Genomic DNA, 17,127 nt, shown 5'->3' with positions numbered 1-17,127 from the left:
AGATTTTCCATCAGGGTAGAGCTAGCTAGGAGCTCAATTGGTTAGACTAATCTAAATTTGCGTCGCATGAAGCCTATTTAGGAAGCGTTACTTACTAGAAATTTTTTCTATTTTCAGTGCTCAGAACCCGAAAACTTTGACCAAGGATGAAAGGACCATCCACTAAACATTCGGTCAAGGGATTTTCTATAAAATTAGAAATACCTTCACATTAATATTGCATATTTAGGAAATGCAGATTAAATGGAAAAACGTGTAAATCTATCTTTATACAAACAATGTATAATGAAATTCTAGCATGTGATTTAATAGTGTAATTTCTTACGCGTAGAAGACCTCTTAAATATATAGAGAGAGATAAGAAAAAAAGAATATTCAAAAAAAGAAAGAACAAGAGTTGGACTTTCGAGTTTTGAGGTTAAGAGAGGGGTGAGTGGTCTATTCAAGTGACTACCCCCCCATAAACATCCACTGTCTATAGTTTCTTTGTCCCTTTTCACTCACATGCATTTGTTCTCCCACTTCATTTTCCCCCATAAATACACTCTTGTCATTCACAATTTTCCCAAAACACAAAACTTTTCTCTTTCTTATCAGGTGATCTATTTTCTACTCTTTTCTAAGCCCTTCAATTCTCTCCAACATACTCCTAAGAAAACAAACCAAAAAATGGCTCTAATAAAGAAAACAAACAAACACATCACTCAAACAGCAGCCCTCAAGCAAATCCTCAAAAAGTGTTCTAGCTTTGGAAAAAATATTGAGAATGGCTTGCCCCATGATGTCCCAAAAGGCCATTTTGTTGTATATGTGGGAGAAAATAGGAGCAGGTACATAATTTCAATTTCTTGGTTGGCACATCCAAGATTTCAGAGCTTGCTTCAACGAGCTGAAGAGGAGTTTGGATTTAGCCATGATTTGGGAATTACTATTCCTTGTGATGAAGATGATTTCTGCTCTCTAATTTCCATGTTCAGATAAAGAAATTCAAAGAAGTTGATGATCTTTATAATATATATATGGTGCACTAAGGTGTCTTGCTACGCACGAAGTTCAAGAAGGCGCGGATCTAGGAATCAAGTGAATAGCTAGAATTATGTGACTAGAAAGGAATCCCTTCTAAGTCTTTTGGGGAAGTGTAAATTTGTACTATATTATATTGGTTTCGTGTACTCTTTATTCTCTTCAGTGGTGCTGAATTTGCGCCCGTCGAAAATTCTTAGTGCCATTTTTTATGAGCAGAAGCTGAATTCAACAAATATATCTCCAATGTGTTCTTGCGTGTGTTCGGCTTCTCGATTATTTCTTCTATAAGTTTTAACTTCTATATTGTGACACTATAATAAATTAAGATATCTAATAGAAGATAATTATTCATAATAAGTACAATTACAATAACAACAATCCAGTATAATTTCACTAGTGGGGTATGGGGAGGGTAGTGTGTACGAAAACTTTGTTGTTTATCTGTATTTGTAAAACAATTGTGGAGAAGATAAAATAACATAAATGTAAATGAAACAGAATTTAATCCGAGCCCACTGAATTCACAGTGTTTCCTTAAGGAATTTAATCCCCTCCTAGTACCCAAGGTTGTGGATTATTTTCTCCCAGGATAGAATGAATTACACACTGGTGTAGCGATACTTCAAACACCAATGTTTCAGCGAACACAAAATCGGTAGCAAATCACACTTACTGATGCTTTGTTTGTAGTTAAAACAATGCAGAAAAAAGGAGGAGAAGTCAGAAATTCTTATGGAAAATCTGAGAGAATGGACTGGTATTTATAGCCAATGTTGAGCTCAATCTGAAAAGGTGCAACTCTTCAAATCCGAAGAGGTGCCAACTGTTTCTTCAAATCTGAAGAGGTGCAAACTGTTCTTCAACTCTTCAGATTTGAAGAGGTGCAAATTATTTTGTAAATGTCTTTTACAAAAAGCGAAGGGCATATACTATTACGTTTGGATTTAATATTAATATTCCGTTTACAAAAACCGGATATTTAATAACAATTCTGTTAATATTTACTATTAATAGATAAATTTGGTCCAAAAAATTAATCAATCAATCGATCATTTGACCGAAGCCGAAGCCGAAGCCGTAGCCGTAGCCGAAGCCGAGCCGAGCGAGCGAGCGACGACGGCGCGAGGCTTGCCTTCTTCTTAACTCTTTAAGAGCTATAAGAAGTGCAATTGTATATATGCCCATCAAAATCTTTTCCTCTTCCAATATGGGATAATATCCCTTTGTCAAGGAGGGAAACTCAAATATTTTCAATTTTCTTCCATTTTCCATTCACCCTCTTTAAGCTACATTTATGCTTAAAAAATCCAACAATCCCCCACATGAATGGGGAATGGCTATATCACGGAAATATGCATGAAAAAATGTGTGATTCGCAAGCAAGGATTAATTGTATCAGGATAAGTAGGTTTCCCTTTGAACTTTCCGTAGTGAACTTATGTCGGATATACTCGGTCAATCGGTAGATTTGATATCTTTGAACCGTCGAACTTTGGTGTATACCTAGACAACCATAAGTCACACAACCGACCCTTAACCGTCTTTGGCTCTCATTGTTGTGTTCGTTTCAGCCATGAACACCGCCTGGTTTAATAAGTGCGTAGAGAATTGGCCTTACAAAATTTTTCTTAAAGCGGCTAACACTTCACATTTACATAGGTGATTCTTAAACATGTCATCCCGTAGATACATTATTTGATATACCCCGTATCAAATTTAGAAATCATTAGAAAGCCTTAATTCTTTATCCTTGGTACTGAACATTATCTCATCACGAGAATGGACCAAACTTTTAGTTGACAATGTTGAACTGTCATTAATGACTTTGTTTGATCTCCTTGAACCTAGATCTTGGGATCTCCAGTCTTCTAGGTTGAGTTACCACCACAATGGCTTGTTCTCGGCCATAGTCCCATTCCCCTCGATGATTTCTCAACTACCTCTCTAGTTAGGCCTTTTGTAAGTGGATCCGATACATTATCGCTTGACTTTACATAATCAATCGTGATAATTCCTCTAGAGAGTAATTGCCTAACGGTTGTATGTCTTCGTCGTATATGACGAGATTTACCGTTATATATCACGCTCCCAGCCCTTCCAATTGCAGCTTGACTATCGCAATATATGCATATTGGTGCCAACGGTTTGGGCCAAAATAGAATGTCTTCCAAGAAATTCCGGAGCCATTCAGCTTCTTTACCGGCTTTATCTAAGGCTATGAATTCAGCTTCCATTGTAGAGCGAGCAATACATGTTTGTTTGGACGACTTCCAAGATACCGCTCCTCCACCAATAGTGAATACATATCCACTCGTGGACTTAGAATCAGTTGAACCGGTGATCCAATTTGCATCACAGTATCCCTCAATCACCGCAGGAAAATTACTGTAGTGCAATTCAAAGTTCTGGGTATGTTCTAAATATCCCAAAACTCGTTTCATTGCCATCCAATGAGATTGGCCTGGATTGCTCGTATATCGACTCAGTTTACTTATAGCACAAGCTATATCTGGTCGTGTACAATTCATGATATACATTAAGCATCCCAACACACGAGCATAATCCAATTGTGATATGCTTTGGCCTTTATTCTTTGCTAATGCAAGATTCACGTCAATTGGAGTCTTTGCAACTTTAAAGCCCAAGTGCTTGAATTTTTCAAGTACTGTCTTAATATAATGAGATTGTGACAATGCCAGACCTTGAGGAGTCTTATGGATCTTAATTCCCAGAATTAAATCAGCAACTCCCAAGTCTTTCATATCAAACTTGCTATTGAGCATACGCTTAGTAGCATTTATGTTGGCAATGTCATTACTCATTATCAGCATATCATCCACATATAGGCAAACAATGACTATGTGATTTGGAACATTTTTAATGTACACACATTTATCACATTCATTTATCTTAAAACCATTTGACAACATTGTTTGGTCAAATTTCGCATGCCATTGTTTGGGTGCTTGTTTTAGTCCGTAAAGAGACTTAACAAGTCTACATACCTTCTTTTCTTTACCTGGAACCACAAACCCTTCAGGTTGTTCCATGTAAATTTCTTCCTCCAACTCTCCATTTAAGAAGGCCGTCTTAACATCCATTTGATGAATTTCAAGACCATACACTGCAGCTAATGCTACTAACATCCGTATGGACGTAATTCTTGTAACTGGAGAGTATGTATCAAAGTAGTCTAGACCTTCTCGTTGTCTATACCCTTTGACTACGAGTCTTGCCTTGAATTTATCAATAGTGCCATCATCTTTGATTTTTCTCTTAAAAATCCATTTAGAACCCAAAGGTTTATTTCCAGGAGGAAGATCAACCAATTCCCATGTATGGTTGTTCAATATGGATTCTATTTCACTATTGACTGCCTCTTTCCAAAACAATGATTCCGAAGAAGTCATAGCTTCTTTAAATGTTTGAGGCTCATTCTCCAATAAGAAAGTCACAAAATCTGGTCCAAATGAAGTAGACGTTCTTTGACGTTTACTACGTCTTGGATCCTCCTGATTACATGTACTTTCTTTTGTTTCTTCCCGAGGTCGTTTAGATCCTTCACCAATCGACTCACATTCCTTGTTATACGGGTATATATTTTCAAAGAATTCAGCATTATCTGATTCTATAACCGTATTATTATGAATGTCGGGATTTTCTGATTTATGAACCAGAAATTGATATGCTTTACTATTGGTCGCATATCCTATGAAAACACAATCAACAGTTTTCGGTCCTATTTTTACTCTTTTGGGTTTAGAAATTTGCACTTTTGCTAAACACCCCCACACTTTAAAATAATTCAAGTTGAGTTTCTTTCCTTTTCATTTTTCATATGGAATGGATTGTGTTTTGCTATGGGGTACTCGATTTAGTATCCGGTTAGCCGTAAGAACGGCTTCCCCCCACAAGTTCTGTGACAAACCAGAACTTATCAACAATGCATTCATCATCTCCTTTAATGAGCGATTCTTTCTTTCCGCAATTCCATTGGATTGGGCCGTGTAAGGGGCAGTTGTTTGATGAATTATTCCATATTCTAGACATATTTCTTCAAAAGGAGATTCATATTCGCCACCCCTATCACTTCTTATCATTTTAATTTTCTTGTTAAGTTGCGTTTCAGCTTCATTTTTGTATTGCCTGAATGCATCTATTGCTTCATCTTTATTATTAAGTAAGTAAACATAGCAATATCGAGTACTATCATCAATAAAAGTTATGAAATACTTCTTTCCACCGCGAGATGGTATTGACTTCATGTCGCAAATATCTGTGTGAATTAAGTCTAAAGGATTTGAATTTCTTTCAACTGACTTATAAGGATGTTTAACATACTTAGATTCCACACATATTTGACATTTTGATTTGTCGCATTTAAACATAGGCAATACTTCCAAATTAATCATTTTTCGCAAGGTTTTGTAATTGACATGACCCAAACGTATATGCCATAATTCATTTGACTCAAGTAAGTAAGAAGCTAAAATTTTATTATTATTCTCAATAACCATTACATTCAGCTTGAAAAGGCCCTCAGTGAGGTAACCTTTTCCTACAAACATTTTATTCTTACTTATTACAAACTTATCAGATACAAAGACACACTTAAAACCATTCTTAACAAGAAGTCCAGCAGAGACTAAGTTCTTTCTAATCTCGGGAACATGAAGGATGTTGTTCAAGGTCACCACCTTACCAGAAGTCATTTTCATAAAAATCTTTCCAGATCCTTCAATTTTTGCCGTTGCAGAATTTCCCATAGATTCGGGTCCAACAAGAGCATATGTAGCAAATGCTTCTCTAATAGCACAAACATGGCGAGTGGCTCCAGAATCAATCCACCACTCCTTAGGATTTCCTACCAGGTTGCATTCAGAAAGCATAGCACACAAGTCATCGATATCTTTGTGCTTTTCAACCATGTTTGCTTGACCCTTCTTCTTGTCTTTCTTTGGAGCACGACAATCTGCATATCTGTGTCCAGCTTTTTCACAGTTGTAGCAATTTTTGTTGAACCGCTTCTTGCTTGGGTTGCTTTTCGGTCCATAAGCCTTCTTCCTCTTTCTATCCTCAACAATGTTTGCTCCCATTATTGTTGAGTTTTCACGTCCTTTCTTTTCAGCAGCTTTATTGTCCTCTTCGATTCTCAACCGAACAATGAGATCTTCAAGGGACATCTCCTTTCGTTTGTGTTTCAAGTAGTTTTTGAAGTCCTTCCACAAAGGAGGCAACTTTTCAATCATTGCTGCAACTTGGAACGCTTCATTGATGACAAGACCTTCAGTGAAAATTCTGTTAGTAGAAATAATATAATTAATACTTTCAACATTAGTATTAATTTGACTTATACCTTCAGCAAGGAGATCGTGAATAATCACTTGCAATTCTTGAACTTGGGTAATAACAGACTTGTTATCTACCATTTTATAGTCCAAAAATTTAGCGGCAACGAATTTCTTTAACCCGGTATCTTCCGTTTTGTATTTCCTTTCAAGCGCTATCCACAGTTGTTTTGACGTCTCCATATTACTATAGATGTTATAAAGATTGTCTTCTAGTCCACTGAGAATGTAATTCTTGCATAGAAAATCAGAATGCTTCCACGACTCAGTCACGAGAAAGCGTTCATTTTCTGGAGTTTCATCGGGCAGAACAGGAACATCTTCCGTAATGAACTTCTGCAGACTTAAAGTCGTCAAGTAGAAGAACATCTTTTGCTGCCATCGCTTGAAGTCAATCCCGAAAAAATTTTCGGGTTTTTCTGCCGGTGTTGTTCGGCTTGTCGATGCGTTGGCAGTTACCATAGGAACAGTCTGGTTCCCATTGTCGTTCGTCATTTCTGTAAAAGAATGACACAAACAAACGTTAAAATCATGTAGATTTTAATCTCCACTGGAGTAGAAAACCACACAGGTTTTAGTCTCCAGAAATAGTGAATATAACACAAATACAGAAAATATTAAATTCCTTAAGCTTGTTGTTTATCTGTATTTATAAAATAATTATGAAGAAGATAAAATAACATAAATATAAATGAAATAAAATTTAATCCGAGCCCACTGAAATCACAGTGTTTCCTTAAGAAATTTAATCCCCTCCTAGTACCCAAGGTTGTGGATTATTTTCTCCCAGGATAGAACGAATTACACACTGGTGTAGCGATACTTCAAACACCAATGTTTCAGCGAACACAAAATCGGTAGCAAATCAGACTTACTGATGCTTTGTTTGTAGTTAAAACAATGCAGAAAAAGGAGGAGAAGTCAGAAATTCGTATGGAAAATCTGAGAGAATGGATTGGTATTTATAGCCAATGTTGAGCTCAATCTGAAGAGGTGCAACTCTTCAAATCCGAAGAGATGCCAACTGTTTCTTCAAATCTGAAGAGGTGCAAACTGTTCTTCAACTCTTCAGATTTGAAGAGGTGCAAACTGTTCTTCTGAAGAGGTGCAAACTGTTTTGTAAATGTCTTTTACAAAAAGCGAAGGGCATATACTATTACGTTTGGATTTAATATTAATATTCCGTTTATAAAAACCGGATATTTAATAACAATCCGAAGCCGTAGCCGTAGACGTAGCCGAGCGAGCGACGACGACGGCGCGAGGCTTGCCTTCTTCTTAACTCTTTAAGAGCTATAAGAAGTGCAATTGTATATATGCCCATCAAATCTTTTCCTCTTCCAATATGGGACAATATCCCTTTGTCAAGGAGGGAAACTCAAATATTTTCAATTTTCCTCCATTTCCCATTCACCCTCTTTTAAGCTACATTTATGCTTAAAAAACCCAACAGACCTTACCCCTACCCTGGGGTAGAGAAGCTGTTTCTGATAGACCCTCAGCTCCCTCCCTCCAAGAACTCCCCACCTTGCTCTTGGGGTGACTCGAACTCACAACCTCTTGATTGGAAATAGAGGGTGCTTACCACTAGACCAACCCACCCCAAATAATGAAAAAGACAAAGATTCATTTCCCAACTCACATTAGGATGATCAATTAAGTGTTATTTTATTTATTTTTGGTCAACCAAAAAAATAGGAAATAGAAAAATAAATAAAAGAGAAACAGATGACCTGCTCAAAATTGACTCAACCAGCCTTTGTTTATTATATGAGTGGATAACCGAGTGTTCAAATACTAATAATCATGATGTAAACTATGATGAATGAATTCAGAGATTATATGAGTAATTACTAATTAGTTGAACCAAGTGGATAGTTCATATTACTTCAACTTCCACTTATCAACTGTTTTATTTCCCATTCATGCTAAAGATAGCACCAAATTTTCAAGTATTTTACTATGGTATTTTTGACAAACATATTATCGTCCACAGTAGTCTTGGCATCAATTACCGGAAAAAACAAATGCATCAATCATTATCAAATAAGCAGTTAGTTGATCTCATAAATTTGATATCTAGACCAGATGTTTGAGGCAATTTTTTTTTATTTCATAATTGTGATGTTCGGATCAGTTTGCACGTACTTCAATTAATTTTATAAAGTATCTTCCATCTCTCAGATATATGAGGTGACTAAAGATATATTTTCTTCGGACACATGCTTGTAGGACCACAATGAGTGTATATGCCTAGACATTCCAATCACTAGGTTTGTGAAATCATAAATAATCTCCATGGGATGTTAGTTGAAGACAAAGCTTGATTGTAATGGGGACAAAGTTGCACATATATGGGATCGGAACAGTGTTATTAACAAAAGAAGCGATTATCTCTTGCTTCATTTTTTATCATAAAAAGTAAGATTAGATTTTGATAAGATAAAATAAACGTAGAATGACCTAAGTATACCTCCTTTAGCTATTAGATTCTGAGGTAGATCGTTCCAGCCTTTGTATTGACATGAAATGAAATCTAATCATATTTTTTCATTATCATTATTATTATGGGAAAAGGCGCTACATAGCCAACTATTAATTACTTCACAATTTACCCCATTAATTAACTTTTAACATTTTCCCCTTCAAAATACTACACACTAATTTCTTACGGAGTATCTAGAGTATGTATTGTGTATAGTAAAACCGGGGTAAGCTTTCCGCGGTTCCCCGATCAGAGAACGAAGGGGAAGCACGTATCGACGTGATTATAATCGAGGCTAGAAACCCCTCGTATCGAGACCTAGAAAGTGAATGAGGAATCTAAGACCAGACACGGTAAAGCGGCGCACCCCGGATCGAGTACAACTTCTGGACCTCGGAGAGACGATGAACGATTACGCATGACGGATAGGGGGCGTAATATTCGCCCTCAGCCGGATATTATGATGCGAATCCCGTTCAGTATCACTTATGGATCAACAATTACCGGAAAAAGAAGATTTTTACCTTTTTTAGACTTATACTAGGGTTGAAATTCTCTTACTATATAAAGGGAAAGATTTTCTTTAGTCGGGGAGATTGTAATACGCAATTCAAAGTAATAAGAAAATTTACTTTTGTCTTCTAGCTACTGTTCAAGGCATTACTTGCTTGTTCTTTTTTTTTATTCACGACCGAGCTTGCACCGAGGGTCCGATCGAGGACGAATTCCACTGTTCAATCTAAGATCAGGCTTGGTCGTCACATTGCAATTGGTTTGATCATTTATTTTGTCTTTAGTTCATCTATCTGTTATTCTTAATTACTCGTATCGAATTAAACCATGTATCCTTTAAACCAATACAAATTTAGTTGTTACTCATTTTTGGGGTAAACAGTTTGGCACCCACCGTGGGGCTAAGGATAATAGTGGTAATTTAGTACTAATCTCCATAACACACCCTATTTTACCCTTGTTCTTTGAAGTCTTAATTTCAAATCAGCATAGAAATGTCAAATTCTTAGTCTGCTCACTTGAACGTTGACGCTGAGTCAGGCCATCACGGCGAATATAATAATGTGGTGCCCAGTAATGATGTGCTTCATGCTGATCCCAATGGTGTCCCAGTTGCCGACCCAATCGATGCTAACTCGCAGGTGGCCAATAAAATCAATTTGCCAATTGATCCCGAAAATAGTGTTCGCGCGGAACCCCAATCAACGGCTCGAGAAGTGCCCGAAGGTGAAGGTGATGGGATGAGCCTACGATTGATTTTCGAAATGTTGCAAGTTCAACAAGTGGCAGTAGCACAACTGGAGAATCAAAGCCACGCTCCTAATAGGGTCGAGCCTGAACAATCCCGGAAAAGTACTCGGAGGGACGAACAAATTATCATGAGACCGGGTGAAACCGAGCCCGGAGAAACTTTAGAGGTAATGATGATGCTCGAAGCATTAATAAAACGGGTGGAGTCGGGCGAGAAAAATATTGAGACCAACGACAAGAAGGTGGAAACATACAACTCCAGGATCGATCAGATCCTAGGTGCACCTCCGATATTAAAAGGACCAGACTCCAAAACATTTATCCAGAAACCCTTTTATCTGAGTGCGGCACCAAAGCCGATCCCAAAGAGGTTTCGTATGCCTGACATTCCCAAATATAATGGGACCACGAATCCAAATGAGCATGTAACTTCCTATACATGCGCGATCAAAGGGAACAATTTGGAAGATGATGAAATCGAGTCGGTATTGTTAAAAAAGTTTGGGGAAACTTTATCCAAGAGAGCAATGATATGGTATCACAACTTGCCTCCAAATTCCATTGACTCGTTTGCTATACTTGCATATGCTTTCGTAAAGGCCCATGTCGGAGCCATCAAGGTCGAGACCAGAAATTCAGATCGTTTCAAGGTCAAACAAAGGGATAACGAGATGCTCAGGGAGTTAGTGTCAAGATTTCAGATGGAGCGGATGAACCTGCCACCAGTTGCAGATGATTGGGCCGTTCAGGCATTCACTCAAGGGCTCTACCCCTGAAGTTTCGTGGCCTCTCAACAGCTAAAACAAAATTTGGTGGAGTACCCGGTGGTGTCCTAGCCGATGTCCACAATAGGTACCAATCGAAGATCAGGGTCGAGGACGACCAACTCGGGGCCCATTATGGTTCTGTTTACCCCATCAGGGCCGATGATAGATCTAAGAGAGCCTTTGATAAGGAGCCAAGACGGGTCCAATATCGATATCAATGATACAGCGCAGATCAAAGGAGAAACGGATCCAGGCATCACCCGGTAAGGAATGAGAAGAGAAGCGATCGAGGGCCTAGTGGCCGGGGCTTGATGAGCAAAAACGGGTTCGACATGTCGCTCGGGAGTAAGGAGGCACCAATATTTTCGGAGTATAACTTCAACGTAGACACTGCAAGCATCGTGTTGGCCATAGGGCACATCAAAGAGATCAAGTGGCCCCAACCATTGTAGTCTGACCCAGCCCATAGAGATCTTAACTTGATGTGCAAGTATCACGACACTCACGGTCATAGAACCGAAGATTGTCGACAGCTAAGGGAAGAAGTTGCTCGACTGTTCAACAATGGGCACCTCCGAGAGTTCCTACGTGAGCGAGCCAAAAACCACTTCAGAAACAGGGACGGCAAGAAACAGATCGAGCAAGAGGAGCCTCAGCATGTGATCAACATGATCATTAGGGGAGTCTATGTCCCCTAAGGGATAATGATAAAACACACTAAAGTATCTATTACGAGGGAGAAATGCACCTGGGATTACGTTCCGGAAGGAGCTATTTCGTTCAGCGACAAAGATGTCAAGGGCATCGTGCAGCCTCACAATGATGCACTGGTAATATCTGTACTTATCAATTAATATTGGGTTAAACATGTACTAATTGATCCAGGTAGCTCAGCCAACATCATTAAATCAAGGGTCGTAGAGCAACTGGGTTATATGATCACATCGTACCGACAGTTCGGGTATTGAATGGATTTAACATGGCATGTGAGACCACAAAAGGAGAGATAACTTTGCTGGTAAACATTGCTAGGACAATCCAAGAAACGAAGTTCTATGTGATTGAAGGGGATATAAGGTGCAACGCTTTATTCGGAAGGTCATGGGTCCACAACATGAGGGTGGTACCTTCGACCTTACACTAGGCACTGAAATTCCCACATTGTAGGGAGTCAAATGGTCTACGGAGAACAGTCGACCACAAGGGAAATATTTGTTGTCAATGAAGTGATCCCGGTGCCTGCGGTTTCGACATCCAGAAGCACGAAACCGGCCAAAAAAGAAGAGATTAAATAGCAATCAATAATACCGGCCTCAGCCGAATCGGAGAAACATGAAGAACAAGGAGCAGACAATGAGGACAATTACAACATCCCGAGTTCATTCATTGGTCTCGATGACACCGACGCCACTAAATCAACGGTCAAATAGTTGGAGCAAGTTATATTAATTGAGCATCTACCGGATCGAAAAGTATACCTGGGTACAGGGTTGACCCCTAAGCTCAGAAAAAACTTATTAATTTTCTTAAAGCTAATGCCAACTATTTTTCTTGGTCCCATCTTGACATGTCAAGGATCCTACCGGAGGTAACCACTCACAAGCTGAGTTTGGACCCGAAGTTCCATCCCGTTAAGCAGAAGAGAAGGCCACATTCCGAGGTCAAACATGCGTTCATCAAGGATGAGGTATCCAAACTCCTAAAAATAGGATCCATCTGGGAAGTTAAATACCTGCATTGTTTAGCCAACGTAGTGGTAGTACCTAAAAAGGGAAATAAACTAAGGATGTGTGTGGATTATAAAGATCTAAACAAAGCATGCCCAAAGGATTCTTTCCTTTTGCCTAACATCGATCGAATGATCGACACGACGGTCGGGCACGAGATACTCAGTTTTCTCGACGCCTACTCCGGGTACAACCAAATTCGGATGGACCCGGACGATCAAGAAAAGACTTCTTTCATAACAAAATCCAGCACCTACTGCTATAACATAATGTCGTTCGGATTAAAGAACGCCAATACCACCTACCAACGCCTAGTAAACCGGATGTTCGAAGAATAAATAGGAAAATTAATGGAAGTTTATATTGATGATATGTTGGTCAAGTCCCTACGAGCAGAGGATCATTTGAAAGATTTGCAAGAAACCTTCGACATATTAAGGAAGTACAACATGAACCTAAACCCGAAGAAGTGTGCATTTGGGGGGCGTTTGGGAAAATTACTCATTTTCATGGTATCTAATCGGGGGATAGAGATCAACCCCGACAAAATAAAGGCCATAAAGGACATCTACATAGTCCACAACATCAAGGCGGTTTGAAGACTAACCATGCGTATAGCTGCATTGGGCCGATTCATCTCGAGGTCGTCGGACAAGAGCCATCAGTTTTTCTCAATAATGAAAAAGAAGAATAGTTTTTCTTGGACTCCGGAATGCTAGCAAGTTTTGGAAGAACTCAAGCGATACCTGTCGAGCCCCACTTTGCTGCACACTCAGAAGGCAGACGAACAATTGTACCTCTACTTGGCAGTTTTCGAGGTGGCGGTAAGTGGTGTCTTAGTCCGGAAGGAAGAAGGTACAAAAATTTCCTATTTATTATGTTAGTAGAACCCTAGGCGATACCGAAACAAGGTATCCTCACTTAGAAAAGTTAGCGCTCGTCTTCCTAAGCTTTTCCAGGAAACTAAAACCGTACTTTCAATCCCAACCCATACGTGTCATAACCTCTTACCTGCTGAGGAATATCATGCATAAGCCCGAGATCTCGGACCGGTTGGCCATATGGGCCGTGGAGATTAGTGGGTACGATATCGAGTACCGACCCCGAACTGCCAAAAAATTTCAGATTTTGGCAGACTTCGTGACCGACTTTACGCCGGCCTTGATACTCGAAGTCGAAAAGGAATTACTGCTCATTTCTGGGGCTAATTCGGGAATCTGGACCCTATTCACAGACTATGCCTCCAACGCAAAGGGTTACGGGCTCGGTATTGTGTTAAAACCACATGCGGGAAGCGTAATTAAATAGTTTATTAGAACTGTAAAATTGACTAACAATGAAGCCGAGTATGAAGTATTGATTGCAGGTGTAGAACTGGGTAAGAGCCTTAGGGCCAAAGCGATCGAAGAAAAATGTGACTCCCTCATCGTCATAAATCAAGTTAAGGGAATGTTCGAAGTAAATGAGGAACAAATGCGGAGATACTTGGACAAATTGCAGGTAATCTTGCACCAATTCAAGGAATGGACTCTGCAGCATGTACCTCGATGATGCAGCCAACTTGGGGTCGTCTGTAGACTCCGATGAATTTAGCTCGAGGGAAGTAGTTCAACTTATGAACTCAGTGGTTGAAGAAGGTCACGCCGAAGTAAACTCAACAAGTTTGACTTGGGATTGGAGAAACAAATACATAGACTATATGAAGATAGGAAATTTCCATCAGATCGTAAGGAATCGAGAGCCTTGCGCACCAAAGCTACCAGATTTAGCCTAGTCGAAGGGGCATTGTTCAGGAGATCCTTCTTCGGCCCACGAGTGTCACAACCCAAACTAACCCCTGTCGTGATGGCACCTATCGTGCAACTTGGCAAGCCGACTCATTTAAAAAATAAACCGATATTTTCATTTTAAAGATAAGTTTTAGTGCTATTTAACATAAAACCTTCGTAAAGGAGTTCAAATCAAAACGAAAGTGCGGAAAAGAAAAGCCCGACATCGGGGTGTCACTAGTCATGAGCATCTACTACAATTTGTCTAACAATATCAAGGCTAACTCAGTCTAGAAAATAGCTAAATACAACTAGAGGAAGATAAGAGGGAGAAGAGCAGGGGCTGCAATCACCAAACAACTACCTTGCTATCTCCGAGAAAATCTGCAACCAGAATAATCAACAACCGCTACCATGTACAGCTACACATGGATCTGCACATAAGGTGCTAGAAGATATGCTAAACTCCCCAAACTCTCTGCCCGGCGACTCAAAGCATCGGCCACCACATTGGCCTTCCCCAGATGGTACAAAATAGTGATATCATAGTCCTTAAGAAGCTCCAACCATCTCCGCTGACGCAAATTAAGATCCTTCTATTTCAACAGATACTGCAGACTCCGATGATCAGTATAGATCTCACAATGAACCCCATACAAATAATGGCGCCAAATCTCAAGTCGTGAATAATGGTTGCTAACTCAAGATCATGGACATGATAGTTCTTCTCATGGGTCTTCAACTGGCACGAGGAATAGGCAATCACCCTACCCTCCTGCATCAAAACACAACCAATGCCTATCCTCGAGGCATCACAATACACGGTGTAGGAACCTGAAGCTGATGGCAAAACTAACAGTGGAGCTGTGGTCAAAGCGGTCTTGAGCTTCTGAAAGCTCTCCTCACATTCATCCGACCATCTGAATGGAGCACCCTTTTGGGTCAATTTGGTCAAGGGCGATGCAATAAATGAAAATCTCTCCACAAAGAGACGGTAATAACCCGCCAAACCAAGGAAACTCCTAATTTCCGTGGCTGAGGACGGTCTAGGCCAACTCTGCACCCCCTCTATCTTCTTCAGATCCACCTAAATACCCTTACTGGACACCACGTGCCCCAAGAATGCTACTGAACTGAGCCAAAACTCACATTTGGAGAACTTTGCATAAAGTTTCTCCTCCCTCAATCTCTGTAATACAATCTTCAAATGTTGAGCATGCTCTTCCTGGCTACGAGAGTACATCAGGATGTCATCAATGAATACAACAACGAATGAGTCCAAATAGGGCTGGAATACAGTGTTCATCAAATTCATGAACGCTGCTGGGGCATTGGTCAGCCCAAAAGACATCACCAAGAACTCATAATGGCCATATCGGGTCTGAAAGCTACCTTAAGAATATATGAATCCCGAATCTTCAGCTGGTGATAACCGGACCTCAAATCAATCTTGGAGAACACCCTCGCTCCCTGAAGCTAGTCAAATAAATCATCAATGCGAGGCAAAGGATACTTGTTCTTGACTGTGACCTTGTTCAACTGTCGGTAATCAATACATATTCTCATGAAACCGTCCTTCATCTTCACAAATAGAACCGGTGCACCTCAAGGTGACACACTAGGCCGAATAAACCCCTTATAAAGAGTTCCTGAAGTTGTTCTTTCAATTCCTTTAACTCCTCCGGTGTCATACGATACGGTGGAATAGAAATGGACTGAGTTCCCGGCACCAAATCAATGCCGAAGTCAATATCCCTGTCAGGCGGCATGACCGACAGGTCTGCAGGAAACACATCCGAAAAATCACGTACCACCGGAACAGAATCAATGATAGGAGTCTCAGCACTAACATCCCTCACAAAAGCCAAATAAGATAGGCAACCCTTCTCAACCATACGCTAAGTCTTCAAATATGAAATCACCCTACTTGGTACATAATCTACAGAACCGCTCCACTCAACCCTCGAAAATCCCGGCATAGCCAACGTCACCGTCTTAGCGTGATAATCTAGAACAACATGACATGGAGATAACCAATCCATACCCAATATCACATCAAAGTCAACCATACTAAGCAGCAAAAGGTCCACTTGGGTCTCCAGACCCCAAATAGTCACCATACATGACCGATATACGCGGTCCATAAAAATAATATCGCCCACAGAAGTAGACACATGAACAGATAAAACTAAAGACTCACGAGGCAAATCAAGAAAATGGGCGAAATACGAGGAAATATATGAATACATGGAACCAAGGTCAAATAATATTGAGGCATCTCGGTGACAAACTGAGACAATACCTGTAATCACAGCATCTGAAGCAATAGCGTCTGGTCTTGTAGGGAGGGCATAGAAAAGGACCTGGCCACCCCCTGATCTGCCTCCCCCTCTAGGGCGACCCCTAACTGACTGACCTCCAACCCGAGCTGACTGGGCTGGTAGTGAGGTAACTGGTGCTGAAGTCGGAGACTTACTCCTCTACTGAGATAGACCTCCATAACAACGAGGACAATGCCTCCACATATGACCAAACTCCCCACACTCAAAACAAATCCCTGGTGATGGTGGCGGGAACTGAAGGGAACCCCTAGCACCGGGATGACTGGTAGAAGAACCTGGCATGGAAGGCCCCTGAACAGGTAGAGCACGGGTCGAACTCTGAGCTAGAAGGGCACTAAGTGACGAGTGGCTCTGATGAGAACTGTGAGAATCATGGCCAGATTATGCACCACGGTGAAAT

General features: G+C 40.2%; 1 protein-coding gene across 1 annotated transcript; it reads left to right on the top strand.

Annotated features, from left to right (window-relative positions):
- Positions 1-532: 532 nt before the first annotated feature.
- Positions 533-1,284, top strand: LOC104096317 (auxin-responsive protein SAUR50-like). The gene has a single exon (XM_009602675.4). The coding sequence runs from the start codon at positions 670-672 to the stop codon at positions 979-981; it is 312 nt and encodes a 103-aa protein (XP_009600970.1). The 5' UTR covers positions 533-669; the 3' UTR covers positions 982-1,284.
- Positions 1,285-17,127: the final 15,843 nt, after the last annotated feature.

The sequence above is a fragment of the Nicotiana tomentosiformis genome, chromosome 2, assembly GCF_000390325.3.
Source record: "Nicotiana tomentosiformis chromosome 2, ASM39032v3, whole genome shotgun sequence".
NCBI classification, from domain to species: domain Eukaryota; kingdom Viridiplantae; phylum Streptophyta; class Magnoliopsida; order Solanales; family Solanaceae; genus Nicotiana; species Nicotiana tomentosiformis.
The sequence above is the reverse complement of the archived record's forward strand: the minus strand, read 5'-3'. Positions and strand labels throughout refer to the sequence as shown.

Excerpts from the sequence above, each read along its gene's own strand:
- LOC104096317 (XM_009602675.4), top strand. The coding sequence starts at position 670 with ATGGCTCTAATAAAGAAAACAAACAAACACATCACTCAAACAGCAGCC.